Here is a 22520-nt window from a genome sequence, read left to right as displayed (position 1 = left end):
TCAGATCAAGCCTACTGTGGCTACTCAAAAGGAACACAGCTGTGCTCTGAGTGGGTAGTGAGTAGTAGTTAGAAATTTACTGGAGGACTGCTCTAGCTCCCAAAGTAACAAGAATATCTTGGACGCAACAATGCAGCAGCAGACTGGAGTCATTACTAAGCCAGAGTACTTTTATTATGGAGTTGACAGGAAGTGTCCTCAAGTTGTTGTTATGTGGGGCATTTAGAAAAAGAAAACAGTAGTCTGAGTTGAGTCTGATAAACTACTGAAAAACCAAACTTGACAAGCAGTGCAGCTATTCTTGTGAAGAGGAATTTCACAGGGAAGTCTAAAGGCCATAGCCAGTCAGGATCCAAAACCTTGAAATCCTTTCTAAGGACTCTGGTGTGGAGGTGATAGACAGGAATGACTTGCTGTGTCCTGTGCTTTTCTCAAACATCAGCTCCTCTTGCCCACTAAAAACAAATAAATTCATGAAGAACAAGTATGACTCATAATATCCTGATTTTCAGGTAGCTTATTTTAAGAGGATCACTCCAATACATCTATTCAGTGGTAATAAGGAACATCTAATGTACTTTAGAGGCTGGAGACCAGATCATTAATCTGAAGTTTGCTCTATTTTAAGAGCTTCTTTGTCCTGAGAATATGTGTGTAGCCAGTGTTGAGCACTGTCCTGACCCTGCACAACCTAATCCCTTCTTTGCCCACTTTTTTTTCATTGCTGGGAAATAAGGTCAATATTTCCATTGGTTTCTTTCTAGCAACTGTGGGTCTTCTGTTTGCTCTTTCTCCAACTTCTCAGTTCGGAGGAATTTTACTCTAATTATAGAATTCCAGCGACAATATATTTTCTCCTACTCGTCTTTCTTGAGAAGAATTCGGAGTTCCCCTGCCGATGATCTACTTGGTCCATGTCTAACATTTTCAGCATCACGAGCTGATGTGATGTCTCTAATCATTCTTGCACATGCTCTGCTTTCAGAGTGTACAGAGTAGCCAGCATAGCTGTGGATCATCATTGTTACTATTTTTATCTTTTCTACTGAAACTTACAAGGATGACATGTTTCAAACATTTTCTTCAGCAGCAGTGATAGGTACGAGAAAAGACTGCAGTTCTAGGAATAAATTTGATCTTGTAGTTTTTGAGCTATAAATTAAAAATCTTTGGTAAGTCTTACTTCTAAGTCTTTTTCTTTACAGATTTTTCAGCTGGAAATGTTTAAGTTCTCTAGAGCTCTCCCTCAGGGATTAATGTAAGGGTCTAGCTCTTAGAAATCTGATTTCTTAACAAATCTGCAAGGAAGTGGCTTTTGGCTGCAGTCCTGTTTTCACAGGTGGCTCCAGGAACCATTCCATCTGCCCAGTGTCTTTGGCAGATGCATGCTCTCTGTGCTCAAGGTATATCTGATCACAGCACCTGTCCTGGATGGGCTTGCCTGTGAGAGTTGCTTGTTCATTCCTCTTTCAATAATTTAGCTCATCTGTCAGCCCATTTGCACATCATAGTGTCATTTATTTCCACCAGGTCTCCTAAAAAGGCAGACTTGAAGATCACCAAGAGCTGTTTACTTACTTTCCTGGAAGCATTAACTCCCACTGCTATAGGTAGCCTAATACTCATTCTGTACCTCTTTCTTCTTTGTGGTATCTCCAAGCTTTTTGATTCAGGCCATTTACAATTCCTCTGACTTCCCAGATTGCTTTCTTCTTTTAAGAGTATTAGATTGTGGACGAAAAGTTATTTGGCCTTTTACTGCCTTTAGTGGGCAATGATTCTTGTGCATTTCGGGCCTTAAAAAATACAGAACTGAGTGATCCCAAAATAAACCAATGACTTAAGCATGTGGTGTGCAAGCCAAGATCACTTTGTTTTCCAATATGACAGCAAAATCTCCTCTTAGCCATTCAACAGTAGGTTTCCGCTTTACTGCTGAGTCTCCATCTGGTATGCATTATTCCCATCACTTGAGCTTTCTCAAGTGCTTATGTGTTACCAAGTTCAGTAATGAAAACTTTCCCATGTGCAGGATGAGTGACTTTTTCTTCCCTAGTCCTCCTTGCTCTTCTGTTTCTGATAAGCACCCCAGATCTGATGATAGCATTAATCTCCTTTCACCAGTGTATCTGTTATATATAATGTTTTATTCACTAATAACATTATTGATTTGATTGATTTTTATACTGACAAACTTTTAACTTTGTGGAGGTGTGGGAGCTGGATAATGTGCGTACTTTTTCTGCCTCCTTCTGGCAGTTCCAGCCTATCATTTCCACAGGTACTGTTGTGTACCCCTCTCTTTTGTTTTGTTTTTGCATGTTAATTGAAATCCAGCTGCCAAACTGTAGCTTAGACTTCTTTTGCTATAGCTTTTTTTATTATTTTTATTTTTTGCCCCCAATCAAATATCTCTCTGGAAAGAAACAGGAGCAGGTAAGTTATTTTAACCCTTGTCAGTTGTCAGGGTCACAAGCTCAGCCTGCTTACCTGAGGATCAAGCCATGTTCCTCGGCTGTCATTCATCATCTCCTGATATAATGGTTCTCAAATCAGCACTTAGCTGGCGACTGTTGATGATGCACAAGACATCATGAACTGCAGCTCCCACTTTCACTGCTTGATGAGCTGTGCTGACTGTAATAGCAAATTGCCTTTGTCAGTATATAAAGCAGATGTGATTCAGAGACACCTGGGGAGTAGCCGTATGCAATACAAAGGACTGATTTTGAGCAGACTTTCAAAACCAAGCATGGAAAATGTGAATAATCTCTCTGTAAGTGCCCTCACAACTCCTACCCACCTTCCTCCTGCTTCCACCAGGCTTCCAATGACAGTTCTTATTTTTGCTTTCCTTGAGACAGCCTTTAAAAAAAATCAACCAATTGAAAGTGCTACACTTTCCTGTTTTAAAAAGAACTGCTTATAAACCTTTTTTCCCCCACTTCTTCCATCCTGGCTGTGTTTTCTTCTCCTTCCACTGTAGTATCTTTGGAGCAGTATCATAGATCATACCTCCCAAAATGTTACTGGGACTTAGTGATAAATAGGATGCAAGATTCTATTCAGTCATGTTCTGCTAATCTGTAAACCAAGCAAAGAGAATACTACCTGGAAAATAATCTTAGATGTCATTTGTAAAACAGTGACTTAGAGCCCCAAACCCCTGCAACAGGCACAGGGCAAATGTGTATGTTAAGAAGGGCTTTTATTTCTCTAACTAGAGCATGTGCATAAATATTCTATTCCCTTACACCGGTTACATGCAGCTTAGCCCTATATATTGCGGTTTGAAACAACCTTTAAGAGCTTATAGAAAAACCCAACTGATAAGCAGAATCAGACAGATAATTTAGAGTGGTAGACTTGTGTATCTTTCTCTATTGATGTCACATCACCAGTAGAGCCTCTGGATATGAAATTTAGCAAGTAGAGTATGACTATAAAGAAAATATGCCCACAGTGATCTAATCTAAACCACCCTAGTTGCAGTCTCCAGGTTGGTAATGTCCCTACAGCCCCTTAATGAAACAACTTCCATGTAATACACTGTATTCCATTTATTAATACTAGGTACATTCAGTGTTCGTGGCTACAACAAGAGGACTGGACTTCCTAGCCACCTTTTCTGATTCTGCTTGTTGTTGATCAATATAATGGGAAAACAACCTGCAATGTTATGACTTATGACCTTGTTCTGAAAGGCTTTGCCCAGCTAAGTACAGCAAGCTAAGGCACCTTGCCAAAGCTGCAGTGCCCTGTCAGAATTTAGCGGCACCTCTGGAACTGGAAATGTGAGAAATATTCAGTGCTGGAAAACAGCCTTGCTGAATGACTACTTTCAAGCATTTAAATATTTCATTAACATCCCCAAATGCTTTTTCTGAGTTACAACTGCAACATTTTAAATATTAAAAACAGTCTATTTATAAAGTAGCTAACACTTCTTTCTCAGCAACAAGGCTAAGAGCCATGAGTTCAAGCCAGTTCTGATTTGCAGTGAGATAGTTTAAGAACTGCTGAGGTGGAAAGTGAATGAAAGAAAAAAGGGAACCATGTTATTAAAGGAACTTTTGGTCAAGCTGAAGATGGAGCTCATAATTTTGCCACTACATTAAAAGTACATGTTTACAAACTCATTTTACAATGATTGTGTTGGTTAATAAATAAAATGGAGTCATTCTTTGGAAATCATGTGCCTACAGAGAAATTATGCATGTGAACGTTGGGGAAAGTAGGCTGCAGTGCATCAGTTTCAGGTAACATGTCTCGATTCTTCTGCACACACACAATTTTCACTGCAACTCACATGCATGGTTTTGGTTATGACTGGAGTTTTCAGAGGTTGAAGGCTTTCACTCACAATCTCAAACAGTTCATGCAGGAAAGTGTTAGAGGTCATTTCTCCCAAGTATGTTCCCCACCTGTTTGCTGGAGACTACCACTCTCAGCTACCTCAACTAACAATCTGGTGAATGGACTTCACCATTGGTTTCAGCGTACATGAAGAGGTTAAGCTGCACAGTGCTACGGCTGAGGAGCAGAGCCATCCCTTTTTCTGCTCTGCCTACTGCAATGAGGACCTCTGGCAGAGGGATGGGATGGAGAATTAAAATCAGTAAATAAAATCAATCTAGGATTAAATCACCAGAGACTGTGAGTCAAAGCTTTCAGTGACTCAGGTAGTGAACTCACTGAGGCTTTGTTCTCAGTGACTCAGAGGGCTTCTTTTTTACTTGGATGCAATAGGTATCTCTCCCAGAAGCCTGCAATAGAGACAAGATAATGGCAGTGCTACTACAATGTAGCTAAGCAAGATTAGCACTTTACACCACAGTTAATCTTGCCTAATACACCACAGGGTATAAACAAAGTTTACCTATATGTAAAGTATGCTTATTTAATGTTTGCTGCCCTGCCGTAAACACACACAGGTGTTTTGGTGTAAAAATTCACCTTTCCTGTCCAGGGGTGCACCACCCTCTTGCTCTTTAAAAATCCTGATAGCCTTCTCCATAGTTAAATTGCTCCCTCAATTCTGACTCTTCAGTTGTTGGTCTAATGAAGTTGGTTTGTGCACTTGCATTTGCCCATCTCTTGCAAGAAGTCTCAATATGTCAAGAAGTTATACTGTGCGAGTCTACTAGAGCTGACCAGAAACAAACACTAGCTTCATGTTCCCAGCACTGAGACCATTTAAACAGGTTGGCTTCCTCTTGTGCTGTTACGTTTAGGTTTAGAAAAGAATCATTTGTGCAAAAACTAGCTGATTTAGCTAGTTGTCTGCAAAATAATTCTTTGCTTGCATGCTTTCTTTCCACACTGGTTTTTASGGTGCGGTGAGAATATTTTGTGAGGTGGGGTAGCATGTTCAGTACACTTGACCTGTTCAGTGCAATAAGTCTTTTATATCATTTACTTGTTTGTAGCATATAGCTAAAGAGCTCCAGGACCTGCTCCAGTGGCTAATGGGAGCACCAGCTGGACTGAAAATGAACCGAGCTTTGGATCAGGTTTTGGGTCGTTTCTTCCTTTACCACATCCATCTTTGGATTAGTAAGTGCAACTGTTCAACTTCCCAGCCTCCTCTTTCATCTCTTCCCTCCCAAGTGTTTAATATTTGCCTAGAGGTAAATAATGAATCAAAGTGCACTGCTGCAAGTGCATACTTGTCTGTGAGTCTTTCTGCTCTGGGAACTCAAGCCAAAGTTGGATTCCCACACAAGAAAGTCATGCATATTAAATAAAGTGCTTGTCTTGATGCTTTGCAAATAATGGAAGTTACAGCAGAACTTACTCTTTGGTGCCATTAGTGGTTAGTGTCCAAGGTAAAGTTTTAGTTCTTATATAGACTTTTTTAGTCTTTGCCCTGTAAGAGGTAGTTGATAGGATAGGAATGAGAAGTGTTATCTCAAGAACCAAATGCAGACCCTAACCTAGGAAGCTGTTTCAGTGAAGACTGACATGTGCAGTTAAAATGTATCTATGAACGTGGACACAAATCCAGAAAAATAAATCACATATGGAGTTCAGTGACTCCTCTGTTCAAACTGAGCATATGGTCCCCTTCCTCACAGAACTGACACACCTGGACAGAGACCTAGGAGGGAAGAGAATTTCTGTAGGCCCTCCTAAATAGAAGATGGCCATCTGAAGGAATTTTCTAGTTTTACTTCCATGTTGTCTTAGCTGTGATCTCTGGAGTAATATTCTAGGGCAGAGTCTTTTGGGAGTTTCAGCAGGGTTTCAGTCAAATGTCCTTTTCTTACTCTGACACTCTGTGATGTCCACTAGGCTACATTCACCTGATGTCTCCATTCATTGAGATGATCCTCTGGTATGTTGGTCTGTCAGCTTGTCTGGGCCTGACTGTGGCTCTTTGCATTATCTCTGACATCATTGCTCTTCTGACCTTCCACATCTACTGCTTCTATGTCTACGGAGCCAGGTGAGTTGATTTCTTTTGTTTGTGTCTTAGGTATGTTTGGAGAGAAGGGCTAATGCATGTGCACAGGGCATGTCTTTAATTTGTGGAGTACTGCAGCTAACAGCTCTCTGCTGTAGCAGATGCTTACTACTGATGTTGCCAAAGCCTCTTGCTAAATCAGAGCAAGACCCTCATCATACAGAAGCATTAGCTAAAAGCAGGTATCTGAGRTACCTGGTCACAGTGGCTTGATTCCTTACCAAAGAAGCCACAAAACCTAAACCTTCATATATCATATCTCTGGGATATTCATTCATTTTGTTGTGGACCCAGATATCATACTGGGTACATACATTCCTGGTATAGCTCTTTTGAATTCACAATTTAAGCTGAAAATTAATTTATTGCATTCTTTTATGCATGTAGAAGTGATGGCCACAGCAGTACAAGCAGCCTATCTTTCAATTCCCTTGCATTTAGTGTTTACTTATTGTGGTGGTGACCTGGAAAAAAAAACTACATAAGAGGTATAGTGCAATAAAGCAGTTCATGCTGTACTTTTGATTCCCTCTTTTTAGCTGTACCCTACTCAGTAGTTTTAAGGGGAACTGGAGGGGAGGAGGAGGAGCTGAGAAGTTCAGTCCCTGACTGTGCCCTGCTTTAGAGGTTCTGTCTGTATCATGGCGCCTAGCTGGCATGTTTGAGGTTGCAGCATGGCTGTGACACCATCCCTGCATCATTGCCCAGACCTACTGAAGGGCCTCATGGCCTGGGAGCCAGGGAGAAGCTCTGAGGGAGGGGTGTGAGGGGCTTTGGGGCACATCCTGGGTTTACTGGGCACATTGAGTTTACCGTGCAACCAGCATGCTCTGTTCATGCCCTCCATTGACACACGTGGCCACTCGGCATCACACAGGGTACTGGGGAATATCTGCTCCTTCAAAGGAGACAAGAGATAAGGTAATCAATAAGGGAATCTTTGGCCTAAAAAGTACAGATTATCATCATTCCTTCACAAGATAAGAATAGAGGGCTGTACATTTTAAACAATAGAAGAAATAGTAGAACTTTAGTAACAGGTAATGTCGGAGATGGTTAGAAATACTGAGATACAATTTATGAATCAGCTTGGTTGTGAGCATGAGGCTTACACCTGAGATCAGTACTATCTATGTGGAGTCTCTTCCCAGCACCCCTACTTTGTGGAGATTCTTTCTTGAGCTTTGAGGAGTGGATACATAGCTTTAGTCCTTCATAGCTGTGCAGTTAATGGAAACACGAAAAGCATTTTCCCTGCTAATTGCTTTTCCTGCATGAGCCACAGGGAGCCAGTCTGCCAGCCTCAGATGTCTGCTGCAGCTCTTTATCTTGAAGCAAGCAGCAGCCCTGCTGTGCCTAGTGTCCCCCATGGAGAGTCAGGAAAGGATGCCAGTCACCCACATCCACGAAATCACCACAACACTTTGAGTTTGTGTAGCTGGCAGGAGAATTTGCTGGTTCAGGTGATGGTGAAGTCTAAGATCCTCTTCTGAAACAAACCACATAGTGAAATGAAAGTGGGCACGTGGTTAGAGTGTGGTGCTAATAATGCCAAGGTCATGGGTTTGATCCCCGAATGGGCCACTCGTTTGGGGTTGGACTAGATGATCTCTAGAGGTCCCTTCCAACCTTACCAATTCTATGATTCTGTGATGTGTGTGCAGGTAGCCAGTCAAGGTGGGGCAGATGCTATATCAGATACACGTGCTTGATATTATGTCATGGTGCATGGGGGAACAGGCAGGTGCTTAGTCTGAGCCGCAAGGCAGGACAACTGAAGGAGTTGTTCTGGCACCCTCTTACGTAGAGATTAGTGCACTGAGCTGTGCCTGCCAGCCCTTTGGGGGCACCCTGCCAATTCCTTGAAGCAGTTAGTGTTCCTCAAACCAGATTACTCTCTTGGATAAGACTCCTTGCCGCTGCTTTCACAGTGCTGTCTTGAAGTTTGAGCAGCTGTTACACTTTAACTAGGCTAGTTAACCAGTCTGCCTTTAGTAGGTCGCACTTTCTCAAGCTCTGTTCTGCCCCACAGATTAGTTGTATCCCACTTCTTTACATCCATTTATGTTGGAGATTGCTGCCCAGGGTTCTTTGTGCCTCTTTTCCACTCCATGGGCTCTTTCCTGCTCTTTCAAGGTATTCTGGAGGTGCCTCTGTTTCCCACCTCTTATTACCCCAAGCTTCTCCCACTGTTGCCATCTTTATGGGAGGCAAGTAGCTTCAAGTGTCATAGCACCAACTTGCTAAAGCCTAATGATGAAAAGATGTCATAGGGGTGCCACCATCTATTTGGTTGATCTCTTCTCACTTTTACAGGTGTTTGAAACTGTGGTTTACTAAAGCAGTTGCCAGGGACTCCCATCCTTTCCTATTTACCCCTTTGTCTCTCTGTGCTGTGTAGGCAAAATTGAATTGTATTGTCTCAGATGAAAGGGGCAAAGATTTAGCTGCTGCTGCCATAGAAAGGATGTGAAGTGAGGGGAACGGAGCAGATAAAAAATGGAGAGACAAAGCTGAGCCCTGGGGAGTAAGCTTACTGCTTATTTTGCTACAGTGAAGGAAATGGCAGGAGACTAGTGATTGCTCCTGCTCATAGGGTCCTCCCTCCTGCAGAACTTGCTGTTCCCCATATGCCAACTCCATTATCAATAGTAGCAGAAATCCTACAATCAAGAGCTTCGTCATAGGCAGGGGACATGGACATAACTATTGCCCTCCACTGATCCATAGCTTTCAGCAGTACCCTGCTTTGTCCATGCCAAGGGACAGCCCATATACAGATGACTGAGCAATTAGTATTTTATCGGCATCATTCTTGTGTTGATTTCTTTTGCCACCCTGAGTTCTGTGGCATCAATCAGTGGGTGCATGAGTGTGATGATGACAGCTGCTTTGTGTTGAAGCTGAAGAGCTCACAGTTCTAATTCACAGTGTCTTCTCTTTGCTCAGGCTCTACTGCCTGAAAATTTATGGCCTGTCGTCTCTTTGGCGCTTGTTCCGTGGGAAGAAGTGGAACGTCCTCAGACAGCGGGTAGATTCCTGCTCCTATGACTTGGACCAGGTAGTGCTACAATGCCAGGGACATGTTGCAGGATGCTGCCTGCAGGCAACATGACCCTGTTCTGCTTTGTTTAATATTGAAACACAAACCACAGGAGGTTTCATAGGGCCCCAAAAAAGTGCATACCTTCACACTTTGTGTTGTCGGCTCTTCAAACAAATCCTTGGACACTGCTGCCTTATAGCACCCCATCACTTCTCTGCATGCTCAGGAGACCTAATTCTTGGAGGTGCTGAGCACCTGCAGGGCACCCTTGTGAACATCAGTGGGTGGTGCAGATGTTCACACCCTCTCTGAGCACAGGTGGGAGACTGAATATGGAGGAGGGATGCAATTTAAGAAGTGTTGCTCAGGGGTGTTGGCATGGTAACAGACTTCCTATAGTTTCTATTAAAAGGCCCTGTTTAATTCGTGTTGCTTTGGAGCCTGGCCCACACATTTTCACTGGAACAGCAAATGCTTTTTTTTTTTTTTTTGGTGTGTGTGTGAAACAGTGTAACCTCATTTCAAATTCTGAAATTGCACAGAAGAGTTCAGCCAAGCCTGTCTGTGCCATGCCTGCTCTTGCAAACACGAGTAAAATGTCTGGGAATAAAAAATCACGATAGTAATATTTGTTCCAATCGTTACCTGTTATTTCACAACTCTGGGTGAATATTTGTTCTAATCTTTACCTGTTATTTCACAGCTCTGGGTGTTTATTTTGCTGAGAATCGTAGATACCATGAAGAGATCTGGCTTGGAGAAGCTGGCTCATGTCTCTGCAGCCTTCTTTGCAATCTAGCTTGCAGTGCTGTTTGGTAACTTCCAGGGCCAGTATCTCTCTCTCTCTGTTGTGACATGTACTCTTAAGCCTCTTCTATCACAATGGAAGAGCTATTTTTCTTTTTCCATAGTGCTGGAAAAGTAAGAGCCTCTGTGTCAGGAACACAATTTACATCAGTCTTCTGTCCCTATGTGCTTTGAGAATAATTAGTTTGGCACTTCAAGCTTCATCCTGCTGCTATGGAAGCCAGTGGGAGTTTTGTCATTGGCCTAGGTGGGAAGAGACATTCAAAGCAGACCTTAAAAGACTTCCTGAGATGCTAAGCAACAGTAGTGGAGTCATGAAGGAGTTCACGTTCTCTTCACGTTATGAAGAGAAGTGAGCGAGGGATGGGTTATGATCTATTTCTGATTACACACTTAAAGCTGGGATGTTGATCTGCCTCTGGGACAGGACTGTCTGGGTATTTTCTTTCATAATATGCCATAGTCATGTTCTCTTTCTGAAGAAATGGCCGTGCCTTGTGTTCTTTTATCTTCTCTGTTCTGGAAGCTGTGACTGCAAATTGAAGAATCAAATCCTCATCTGTCATAAGTCTGCATTTCTCCATTGATTCCACTTGGAATTAGTTTGATTTTGGCCAACTGGGCTGGCCTGAAATAAAAATAATGTGTTTTGTGGGCAGTGGAGCTAATGACAAATGCTTTCCTATGGATTTTTCTCTTTTATCTCCTAAACATTGCTCCCCTTTGCCCCAGTAACCCCAGCTTCTTTCTCTCTCCCTCTGGCCCTGATTGTGGTGACACCTCCACTGAGCAACAGGCAGAAGTTCTGTGCCTGCTCCTGAGCTGCAGACTTGCTGGCTGGCCAGCCAGTTGCTTCCAGTGGCAGTGTTAGTACTAACTATCTTCTGTCAGCTTTTCCCTAAAAGGAAACACCAATTTGGAGAAAAGAAAAAAAAAACACATTTCAAATTTCTGCAGAATTACCTACCAAATTTCTACTTCTTTCTAGCCTTCCATCTTTTTTTCAGGTAAAAACTGGCCAATGGTTTTACAGATCATGGGGGTAGGGGATGGACAGACAACGTTATCGCATAAGCCTTGTTTCCTAAGGAAGCTGGCCTAAAATAGGAAATCTCGAGTATTGTCTGAAAAGGAAAAAATGCTGTCAGAATCTATCTTACATATCCTTCCAAACATAATTCTGTAACAGGGAGCCTTCTAAAAAGGCCAGTGAGAGAAGCAGCACTGAAAATATTCAAGGTAACAGTTATTCACATAGAGAGTAAAAAAAAGTATTTAGAATCTTGCAAATGCTCATTGTCTCACCACTTCCTATTGTTCTATTTCTATTTTTTTTTGCAATTGCTGTGCTAATGATTGTTTGTGTTTCTTTTTCCTCTAGTTATTTATTGGCACTTTGCTATTTACGATCCTGCTGTTCCTTCTGCCTACAACTGCACTGTATTATTTGGTGTTTACCCTGGTAAGATTTAACCCTTAAAGCCAGTCACATATAGTCTTCTGATATATTAGAAAAAGGATTCCTAGTCATTTACTGTCATCCACAAAGAAAATATTTGTCTGAGTGTCCCAAGAAGGGTTGCCACACAGCTTACAAAGATCAAGTAAATGGAATTCAGGATACATGACTGTGTTTCTCCAAAGGGAATTTCCAGCAAATCAAAGTCAGCAGGACAAAACGTTCCATGTATTTCACTTAAAAGTCATTTTTAATCTTTCCTCCCACATCTGGCATAATGGCTGCTGTAGTTTGATCCAGAACTTCTCTTTCTGAAAATTAACCTACTGTGTTACATGTTCTCAGCCAGGTTTTGCTAGGAGGATTGGACTTTTTCTTTTCTACCTCCAATATGACCAGTGTGATTTGAGGCCTGAAGCAAATTTTCCACAGGCAGTAGCCTCCACAAAATTTCAACATCTCTTTTGAACCATCTCTTTTCAGATGAGTTTGACAGCAAAAAAAAATACATTCCAACAAAAGGAAATGCAGGGGATGCAAAACACAAAACAAGAAGCCCATTTCTTGCTCCTTTGCTCTTACTTAAATGCTTTATATGGGGTTTCTTCAGTCAGAAATAAGGTGCTTCCTTTTTGGAAAGAGAAAATTTTATATTTAGCAGTACAGTGATAGAATTTACTAGAAATAGAAGTCTGAATTCCCCCTTTTAGACCGTGAGCAATGAAAGTAGAATAGCTGCCGTGGTTTTAGAGGTCATAGCCTCTAAAACAATAAGTACTTCATTACAGTTACAACTTTAGGCTAAGATTGTCAAAGAACCTCCTGCAGTGGCTGGATGCCCAGCACTTCTAGACATCAAACCTACTTTGGGAGGCATTACCTTAGCACATAAAAATGTCAGATTGCAGATCAACTCATGAAGATGCACATGTTGGTCCTCCTATTTCTCTGAGCCTTGCCAATTAATCTTTTTCTTTGTAGCTCCGTTTGCTGGTGGTGGTTGTGCAAGGCTTGATACACTTGCTAGTCGACCTGATTGACTCTCTGCCTCTTTACTCAATCATCCTTCGGCTCTGCAGATCCTACAGACTTGCAGGTAAGTCCTTCAGGACTGGCTCAGGCGGAAATTTAGGGATCTTGCCTTCTGCATTTCATGGTGATTCCTCGAACTGATGCAGGAATAGTTTGTGAATAAAAAGATGCAGGAGGCCAATGAACTGAGGTCTCAGGTGCATAGATCCAGTCCTGCAGTTGTCCACATTGTTAACTGGTCACCCCAAGGAGCAGGATAAGGCTGTCAATGGAAGAAATTTGATGCTGAAGCGGAATCAGAAGCACCTTTACAAAGCCAGTCGTAACTAAAAGTGACACCCAAACAAGCACCTTTTTAATAAGTTCAGATTTTTATTCCAGTTCTAGTATACTAGATCCTGTACAATTTCTGAGAGTTAAACAATCTGTTAAGCTTGAAATTTTTGGCTGTGAAGCACTTTACAAAAATACTTGGAGGATCAGCACTTTAAAAGGGCTGGATCTGCAGTGGGCATACCAGTGCAGCTCCTTCAGTCCTCTGCTGACTTGACTAATTAAAGACCTGAACTGAAGTGTTCAGTTAAATTTCAGAGCTCTAGGTAGGTTTCATGTAATCATTGGCTTTTTGAGTTCAGCCTATCATCATTTTGAAACTACTCGTTTTTGTTCTACTTCTCATAACCTGATTAGGTATAGAGTAAAAGGTCATTTTGAAATGCTTTAACTGAAAACAGGTATGGTTAACCCAGCTAAAGTCAAGCAGATCTAAATCATCATCTCCCATCCATTTAAGAGCATGTAGCAAGAAACCTTAAATATAAGAAAGAGCATGGTCATCACCAAACCACGGCCAGTCGTCAAATACAAAGGAAGCCCAAGACAACTGATAACAGTCTTGTCTGTTGGAGCAGTGCCAAACTTGATTTTCATAAGGTAGAGCTGAGAAGTGTTACGAAATCTGTTGCTTTTCCATGTGTGCCTTCAGCAGGTTCCTATGAACTTACTGGCAGAATCTTCTTAACCCATCAGGGCTGTCTTTGAAGAACAGGAAATGCTGCTGAAGAAAACTGATGCAATAAACATCAGGTCAAAGGGCAGAAGGAAAATTTGTTGCCACTGAGAGACATAAAGCCCTTTAATCCAGTCAGTCTTGGGTTACTTCTGGGTTTTGTTCAGCTTGCCACCTTCTGCAGGATAGAAAACTTTGGTGTAAGCAGAAAGTTGTCTGCTCAGTCGAATTTGTTACCTGACTTACTTTCTTTGTTGACTATTTGTTTGCTCCCCTTGAACATTTAAAAAGAGAACACCACAATGCTATGCCTGCTAAATGAGAAGGCATCTTTGAAAATTTCTCTGGCCTGTGTTCCTGGCACAGAATAAAAACATTTTATTGGAGTGGTAACAGAAGGAGCAGTTCGAAAGACTTTAGAGAGTACTCTTCACCTGATGTCCCTAATGCTTAATTTTTGCCTCCATTTTCTGCTTTAGAACTTGGATAGGACATCTTTTGGCATATGTCATGGCAGCTGGTGGTTTTACAAACTTTTACAAGCATCATCAGAATGATTCTACCAACATGGATAGATAGCTCTTCCCGTCAGCAAGGTTTGAGTGCAGTGTTTAAGTTCAGCTCAGTTCAGTCCTGGCATCTGGCCTCCCAAGTTTTTTGGCTCAACTTCTGAATTGACAAAACAATTATTATTGACGAAGCCTGGGCCAAGATAGGTGAGTTATGATCAGTCCAAATGCCAGAACTACATATTTTCTTTCCACACATCAGAAGTGAAATACTTTAGACTTTAAAAAGCCGTTTGAAAATGCATCACAGCTGATGTCCTCTGTGCAAGAATTCTGTCTGCTCAGCATTAGCTAAAGGGCTGCCACCTTGGCAGGGATGGGTACACTGTTATCTTGATTTAAAGTGTTAAGATCTAGCAGTGAGGTTCAGGAGTCTGGGATTCTGCCCTCACCTAAGTTGAATGATCTTGGACAAGTCAGTTCATTTCTCTGTACTTCTCTTTCCTTCTTGCCCAATACCTATTTACCTTATAAACTTTGGGACAAGGTTGTCATTCTCAGTGCATGGTTCTAGGTCCAGTCATGTTGGTGCCTCTTTGGCTAGTGGAAAACAAATAAGCAGTGAGCTTTCTTCAGAGTGCTGTCTTGTGAAACAAAGCAAATGGGTTCACGTATTGAATTTTTTTGTGCCATTGATGATAACTGTTCACATAAAATAGAGAACCCTAGACTCTAGAGCTGGCTGGTAATTACAGAAGATAATTTGGAGTTCTCTCCTGGAATGATCTGGAATAGACAGAGCATTCTTGCTTTTTCTGTGAAGTGAATTGCTCAAAGGGTTCTAAACATTATAGTAATCTGTAGGTCATTCCAAAATAAATTAATTTGTAAACACTCTGTGCATGTATTTTCTTAGAAGTTTAAGACTCTTGAACAAGTAAATAGTCTTAAGAGACTGTTAGCTTGCGGCTGTAGAAGGGGAGTGTGCAGCCGTGACCTACAGAATACAGCACTTGCTAGTCTAAAAGACTGTTCCTCACATAGGGCTCCAGAGTACTAAACCACATACCTTAAACTCCAGTGCTCACTTATTTGTGTCTACCTCTGACAAACTGCCTTCCTGAAGAGAAGTTCCTGGAATGACTCAGACATTTCCTCTTAGCCAAAACTCAATGAGTAACTCTGAGCAATTGTTCCCTTCCAGCACATTTGTTTGTCGAGATCCAGAAAGCTTTAACATCTTTTTGAAGCTATTGGGAAAGCCCATGTTTCAATATAACCCAACAAAAGGCAAATCATTCCTTCCTGTCCTGCACAGAAAAGGCCTTATGATTTTGGGAGATGTAGTTTAAATCAGAGCCCTCTGCCTGACAAGAGAATTCCCTCCCAGAAGAAAGAATAAACTGTAGAGTTAGAATTAATTCAAAGCTTAAGGAAAAAGAGAAAAAAAAATCTATTTTCTAAATATGTAAAGGACACATAGATACTCTATCAGTGGGGCCAACACAGATGAACAGTTTTATTTCTGTTTCTGCTTCTGAGTCATTGTTTGATTTGTGGCAGATCATTTCTCTTGTCTTCTCACCTATAGAAAGGAATAATAGAGCACACTTGGTTGTTACACATAGGCTGAAGATGGATTGGTTTTGTTTCTGTGAAGTGATTTGAGATCTTTCTTTTTTCTTTTTTGTTTTTAAGGCTCTTTAGTCCTGATCATAATCTTTCTTTGAAACATTACATTAAACATTCATGTGCAATATGTCACACTTGGAATCCAATATCTTTCCTATTTATCTTTAAAGAATTGGGAATGTAGCAAGTGCAAGAGGGAGTACAAAACTGACAGGTTTGATAGAGTGAGCAGTGGGTTAAAAACATACAAATGCTAGGATTAATTGGCAGTGATTGCTTTGAAATGTTTTTAAAGCCTCTGGGCCACTTTCCCCCCTTAGTCTGAAAGGGAGAGAGGTTTGCACATGTGCCATATCCACATGAGCACAAATTAAAGGAGAGTCCTCTGCCTCTTATTAACATGGAGTTCCCATTCTGTTGGAGGTTTGGGAGCAGGTAGAGGTTGAAGTCCCTCTGTCATGATCAGTTCTTTCTTTTTGATTTCTAGGCTTTGTGCTTTCTTTGGGACTGCATTTTCAACCTGGAAGTCAAGGGGTACTTATAATGAAGCTGAGAAACATGCATCCATTGCCATTAAGTTTAAAATTATTTTAGAGAGAGTCTGTGCTTCCTGTTGAAACTTTGTAGGGATTCATAAATCCAAGAAGGTTAAAAACCCCATCTCTAGAAAAGTGGTACTCAGCCAACAAAGCTGAACAGCAAATAGCAGGTGCTTCTCTCCAGCATTACTTTGGTTTCCTTGTTCTGTTTATTTTCAGCTGGTGTGAAGTTCAGAGTTCTTGAACAGAAGCATGGAAAACCTCTTCGACTCCTTATGCAGGTAAGCCACTTTTGTGCCCTCATTTACATTTTCTGCTCAAGGCTTCCATTTGGATTATCCCTAATATCCTTTTCTCTTCAGTAGGAGTTCTGAAACTGGTCCTATTACTTGGTATCTTTTTATAAAGGCACCACTTAAAAAATGTCAACAGTGCAGTGTTGAAACAAGGGAAATATGCTTCACACTGCAATGACTGCTGCTTTCTGTACTTTTTAATACTCTGCTTGTCTCTTCAGCTTAGAGAAAATGCAGTATCCGATATAGCATGAAAATGAATGTGTGTAGATACAAGAAACATGAAGCTCTGTTGCTTCTGTAATTAAAACTTAATGTCATTGTCACCTCACTTCCTGGCTATGTGGAGCTGCTCCTTAGCTAAACACTAAGAGAAGCAAAAGAAGGCAACTAAACCATCCTTAATGAAAGGTAATTATGGGCTAAAAAAAGATCTTCCCTTCCAGATGTGTTGAAAAGCTTTAGCTATTTCATGATGCAGACAGGATGAGAGTGTGGATGAGAGAAGAGAGGGAAGGGCCTCCTCTTATAATCTCCTAAGTTGCTCTGGCAAGGTATATAGCAGTTACCTGTGCTTTCATAACATTGCATTTCTATGCTCTGTTGCCAGAGATAATAAAGGGAAAATTTTCTGGAAAAAAAAAAAGATCTGATAGTAGCAGTGAAGTTCTCCTTACCCTTTCAGAAGTGATTGTRAAACTCCCATTTCCTGACTTTGCAGCAGTCCTGCTGTATCACACAGTTGCTGTTCTGGCTCTTCGCCAGAAAAGGCAAAGACTGTCCTAGGAGGACAACCTGAGTCAGTATATAGAATTGTATAAAGAATATTTGGACACAAGAAGAATGTATGGGAAGGAATTAACCAGTTTCCCAGTTCTTGCTTTTTTCATCCCATGTCCAGCCCCATTTCAGCAGAGGTTAGATAGACATGGCACTGGCATATCAGCTAGCAGAAATTTCAAAAGACATCCCCTCAGCAGATGTCTTTTAGAGCAAAACTGTAGCATACTCTTAAGCATGCTGTCTTCCTAATTCCTGTGTTTAGGTAGGGCAGTGGTATAAGAACCAAAGTCTCTCATTCCCCATGCCCAGAAGACTCCATAAAAAGGAAGCTGTGGACACCAGTAGTGAGGCACAGAAGCAGTTAAGTGGAGCAGAGAATTTGGCACTAATATGCTTGTGAGATAAGGTGGGTAGCTTCTCCAAAGGAAAAGGATCAGGATTTAGATGGAGAGCAGAGGCAGTGAATCATATTAGTACGATCAATATTCCTTGGACCATTGCAGAAAGGTCTTTATGTTACCTAGAATATAGCATGAGTCATCAGCTCAAGAGGGGAAGTGCTTTAGTAGATGTCTCTTTTGGCCTTCCACTCAAATAATAATGAGCAGAGAGTTGGTAAAGGCACTTGTGCTGGTGGAAATGAAATACAGGCAGAACTCCTGTTCTGTGTCAGAACTCCTGCTGAGTATACCACTTTCTGACAGGTCTTTCCATAGGAAAATCTAAAAAGCCTACATTTCGCTGACATGCTAGAATTTTTAGGGTACATAGTGATAGTTTTTTTCTAAAAATTTCACAGTGACTTTGCCTCTTGTCCCCTCTCTATATGTTAGCCCTTTGGAGCCATACCTGAAGGAAGCAAGATAAGCAAGATTATGTATTAGTTTAACCATACTTAAAATAATTTAAGCTATAAATGACTGGAATGTTCACATCTGTCCTTCAGAGCACTGGTAACTGATTAGAAATCAATCATACTGATTTTGAGCATCCCTATTCAGCTTGTAGTTCAGCCAAGTGATTATTTAGATGGTGTCATTGCAAAGCAAAGTCCAGACACAGGCAGATGGAGGATGGGGGATGGTATTTCCATCCAAATGCTGCTTAAATTTTTCCAGGAAGTCTTACATAGTTAGTGTTTTCATAAGGGTTAAAATCGTTTATTTTGGTACAGAAGAAGAAATATTTCTGGCAGTACAGGTCAGCTGACTGGTAGTCTAGCGAGAGGACATGCTGCATTTGATTCATCTGCATGCCTTCTTCTAGAAATGTCATCTTTCACACAAACTGCTTTGAAAAGGGTTAAGCAACAGAGGAAGGGAAAAAGGAACAGCTCCATTATGAAACAAAGGATGTGTGTATTATACCAGGGTATAGTATAGCTTTGAACTACAGAAATTGCATAAAAGGAACTCAGATTGCCACTTCCCCAGTAAAACAGTTGTTTTGGGGTTACTTATTTCTTTCCTTTTATTATAGAAGAGGTAGAAATGTATATTGTACTAGGTTTAAAATCATGTCTTATTATTTCTAAGTACACAAATTATACCCCTCAGCACCATCATTCTGCATAGTGTTCAACCAGAAATACTGGGTCCAACCAGATYTCAACCAGAAATATTGAGTCCAAATATCATCCAGGTCATCCAAACTTTTTATCTCCATTGTATAGCAGCAGTTCCTATCCCTTCTGGATAAACTTGTTTTCACCATTGACATACTGGTCTTCACAAAACTGAGGAAATAGGGTTTTTGAAGCAGGGGGTGGTTGGCAAACTGTTTATGGCCACAATGGGATGAGATTGTTTATATTCAGAAATAATGTCCAGTAAATGTTGTGGTTAATTCTTGACCTTGAGATTGTAGAGTGCATTTGAAATATGAGCTGCAAGAGTTTGGATTAGACATACCACAGGTGGTATGAACTCAGCTCTTAGTTTTTGGGTATGAATGTTCATTTTGATTACATTCAAAACTAGCTTCCCTATAAATCTGTCTGGAACTCACTTAGTATCTGCCAGTGAGTCATTGTTCCACAGCTAGGCCATGGTGGATCTGGTTGTTCTTTGGCTTCCCTCAGCCTGTGTGAGCAGCTGCCCTGGCTTTTTTCTTAACTTCTTAGAGATGCTTCTGGGCACAAGCATTTTCTCCTTCTGTTTAACAATGTTGTGCCTTGAAACTAATTCAGCAAAGGTCTTCAGGACTACTTTTAATGCCCTATTTACTTAACCACACTTTCCCAAAGCTTGATCTTTTTAGGCACTCTGCAGTCATCCTTCCCCTCTCCATGAACACCAGATAGCTGAAGCAAACTGATAGGATAATCAAACTCCCAGGAAACCAGCTCTTCAGAGGACAAAATATTCACCTTTTGACAAAGTAATGACTGTCCGTGTGTTTTTTGCTGCCTTTCTTTCCCTTTTGTACTTGGATTTTCTGCTGTGAATTATGGAGTCTTCTGCTATGCAGCTGCTTGGCTGGTTCCAATACAGCGGGACCCTTTCACTAGAAGAATATGACCTTCCATTTCTTTCCACTGTCCAAACTTTCTCTAGTTCTGTTAAATCCCCTCACCTTGACATCTCTCGAGTTATTTTCTGAGACCCACCAATTCTATGTAATCTCTTTACTCTTCTCGGGACAGTCTGTTGCTACAGATCCTTTTCAAGCATCCGAATTTGGTCAGACTGTATGCCCAGGACTTCAGCCATCTCTCTGCCCTGAAATGCTCCACTGGAATAAGAACTGCCAAGTTCTAATGTGCTTCTGTTGCCACTTGTCCAGCTAACATGTGTTCTGACTTCTCCATCTACCAAAAGAACAATACAACTTTGTGACCATAACTAGAGGCCACAAGCTGTGCGTAAGCAGACTGCAGACATGATCATTCATAGGGTGGTGATTGAAATCGAATTGAAAAAAATGAACCCAGCCAAGGAGTCTTAATTTAAAATGGTAATGAACAGCTCTGTGTGTTAAACTGTGGTATGCATCCTAATCTGCTAGGACTTGATCACAAGTATCAAATAAGTGATGTCAGGTTAAGCTTAATGGATAGTTGTGAGCTGAGAGCTCAGTACCTTAAAGGAGTAGGCTAGTGAAAAAGAGAGTTTAACTGGCACATTATAGAGGAGTTCATAGGAATCCTAGTGCATCTTCAGAGGAATATGCAGCTGTTGGCAGTTGGTGGCCCCCATCTCCCTAACCACTAAAACTTACTAAAGCAACAAGGTGACTATTCGACAACCTTTTATAACAAGTATCACTCTCAAATCCTGCCAGTGCTTGCCTCTGCTTCTCTCCTGGAAAATGAATCTAATAACACTCCTTGCCAAGTGCAATTTGTTAAGTTTTAGAAGGCTAAACAGCTTTAAATAGCTAGAGAGGGACTTTAACACTGCGTAAGCAGCACTATTGCAGAGGTGTTCTAACAGAGGCTATGCAAAAGTTGCACTTGCCCTTGTCATCTCTCTGTGCTTCTTACTACAACATATTTTCATTGTTGCTATCCCTTTCCCTTCTCACAGATCAACCCTCTATCATATGGCAGTGTGGTACAGACATACAGGCTGCCAACCTACAGCTGTTACCCCAAGGATTCCTGGACATCTCTCTGCAAGAAGCTGTTTTTTGGAGAGCTGATCTACCCTTGGAAGCACAAAGGAGAGAAGCAAGACTAAAGAAAGCAAAGGAACCAAGTTTGAAAGACTTGGCCAGAATATTGAATCCTAATGCTAAGAGCCAGCAGCTGATGGATCCCTTTAATTTGATTTTGGTAACATGTGGGAGGGGCTGAATTTCCAAAGGCAAATATTTTTAAACATTCTTCTTCAACTCTCTCCTTCCCCTACACTGTGTTTGAACTGATTTGGTTTCCAGGCTGTTTCCGGTTCATGCAGTGATATTCCAGCCTAGATTACAAACTGTCTGCCTGGTGGCACCAGCAGGTAATGATTTTCTTTAAAACAAAACGTTAGAACCGTCAGTGTCTCATGGAACCAGCATTTAGTGTAATCAAGGAAGTAGCTCCTGTATGTCTTAGCAGTTTGTATCTTTCTATGTAAGTTCACAGGACCATATTAAAACAGCTCTTGGGGCCATTCAAAGCCACAGTGTTGAGGTGTATTATGCCTCTGGATATTTTGGATCTTTTATGCTTCAGTATTGAAGCCAGCTGATCAAAACCAGCAAGGGGAAATCAGCTTTTAGAGTCACACACTGAAAACAGTACAGTTGGGTTATCTGGGTTTTTACGATATTCTTTTGCCTCTGGTTGGGCTCAGATTAATCCTCATGCAGAGCAAGGTGCTAAGCATAGAAACAACAGGGACTGTAGGCCCAGAAACACAGAATACCGTGCATCTGAGCCTGCCTGAAAGATAGAGGGTCTCATTTACATTTTCAAAAGCAAATAGTGGTTTGGGGAAGTTGAGCCCTAAGATAATGCCAGAACTGGAAATGCAGAGAACACAGCCACAAACCCTAGACTGCTCAGGTTTAGATGGCAGCTGAAAGCTCTAGGCACTACCAAGGTTCAGGGCTTAGAATCATAGAACTGGTAAAGTTAGAAGGGACCTCTGGAAATCATCTAGTCCAATCCCCCTGCTCAAACAGGGACACCTAGAGCATGTTCGACAGGGTTGCTGCTTCACTCTCACAGTGAAGAAATTCCCCATCACATTCAGGCGGAACTTCCCGTGGTTCAGTTTGTGCCCATTGCCTCTTGTCCTGTCACATGGGACTACTGAAAAGAGTTTGTCCCTGTCCCCCTGACACCCTTCCTTCAGATACTTACACACATTGATAAGACCCCCCCCCCCAGATCTCCCCAGGCTAAAGAGGCCCAGCTCTCGCAGCCATTCCTCATAGGGTAGGTGCTCCAGCCCTCTGATCATCTTCATAGCCCTACGCTGGACTCTCTCCAGTAGCTCCACGTCTCTCT

At 41.5% G+C, this 22520-nt stretch overlaps 1 protein-coding gene across 9 annotated transcripts in view; it reads left to right on the top strand.

The window, feature by feature from the left end:
• Positions 1–21342, top strand: part of PIGQ (phosphatidylinositol glycan anchor biosynthesis class Q) — a 34203-nt gene extending 12861 nt beyond the window's left edge. For all 9 annotated transcript variants that reach the window (XM_085307037.1, XM_085307029.1, XM_085307030.1 and 6 more), the window contains 7 exons: positions 5430–5556; positions 6295–6448; positions 9416–9527; positions 11701–11781; positions 12760–12874; positions 16719–16780; positions 21106–21342. In XM_085307037.1, the coding sequence (XP_085163163.1) occupies positions 5430–5556; positions 6295–6448; positions 9416–9527; positions 11701–11781; positions 12760–12874; positions 16719–16780; positions 21106–21258 (804 nt within the window). In that variant the 3' untranslated portion in view covers positions 21259–21342. The remainder of the gene's footprint in view (positions 1–5429; positions 5557–6294; positions 6449–9415; positions 9528–11700; positions 11782–12759; positions 12875–16718; positions 16781–21105) is intronic.
• Positions 21343–22520: the final 1178 nt, after the last annotated feature.

The sequence above is a fragment of the Rhea americana genome, unplaced genomic scaffold (assembly GCF_003343005.1).
Source record: "Rhea americana isolate MKP2758 unplaced genomic scaffold, rheAme1 scaffold_250, whole genome shotgun sequence".
NCBI classification, from domain to species: domain Eukaryota; kingdom Metazoa; phylum Chordata; class Aves; order Rheiformes; family Rheidae; genus Rhea; species Rhea americana.
This window is presented reverse-complemented; position numbering and strand designations above follow the sequence as displayed.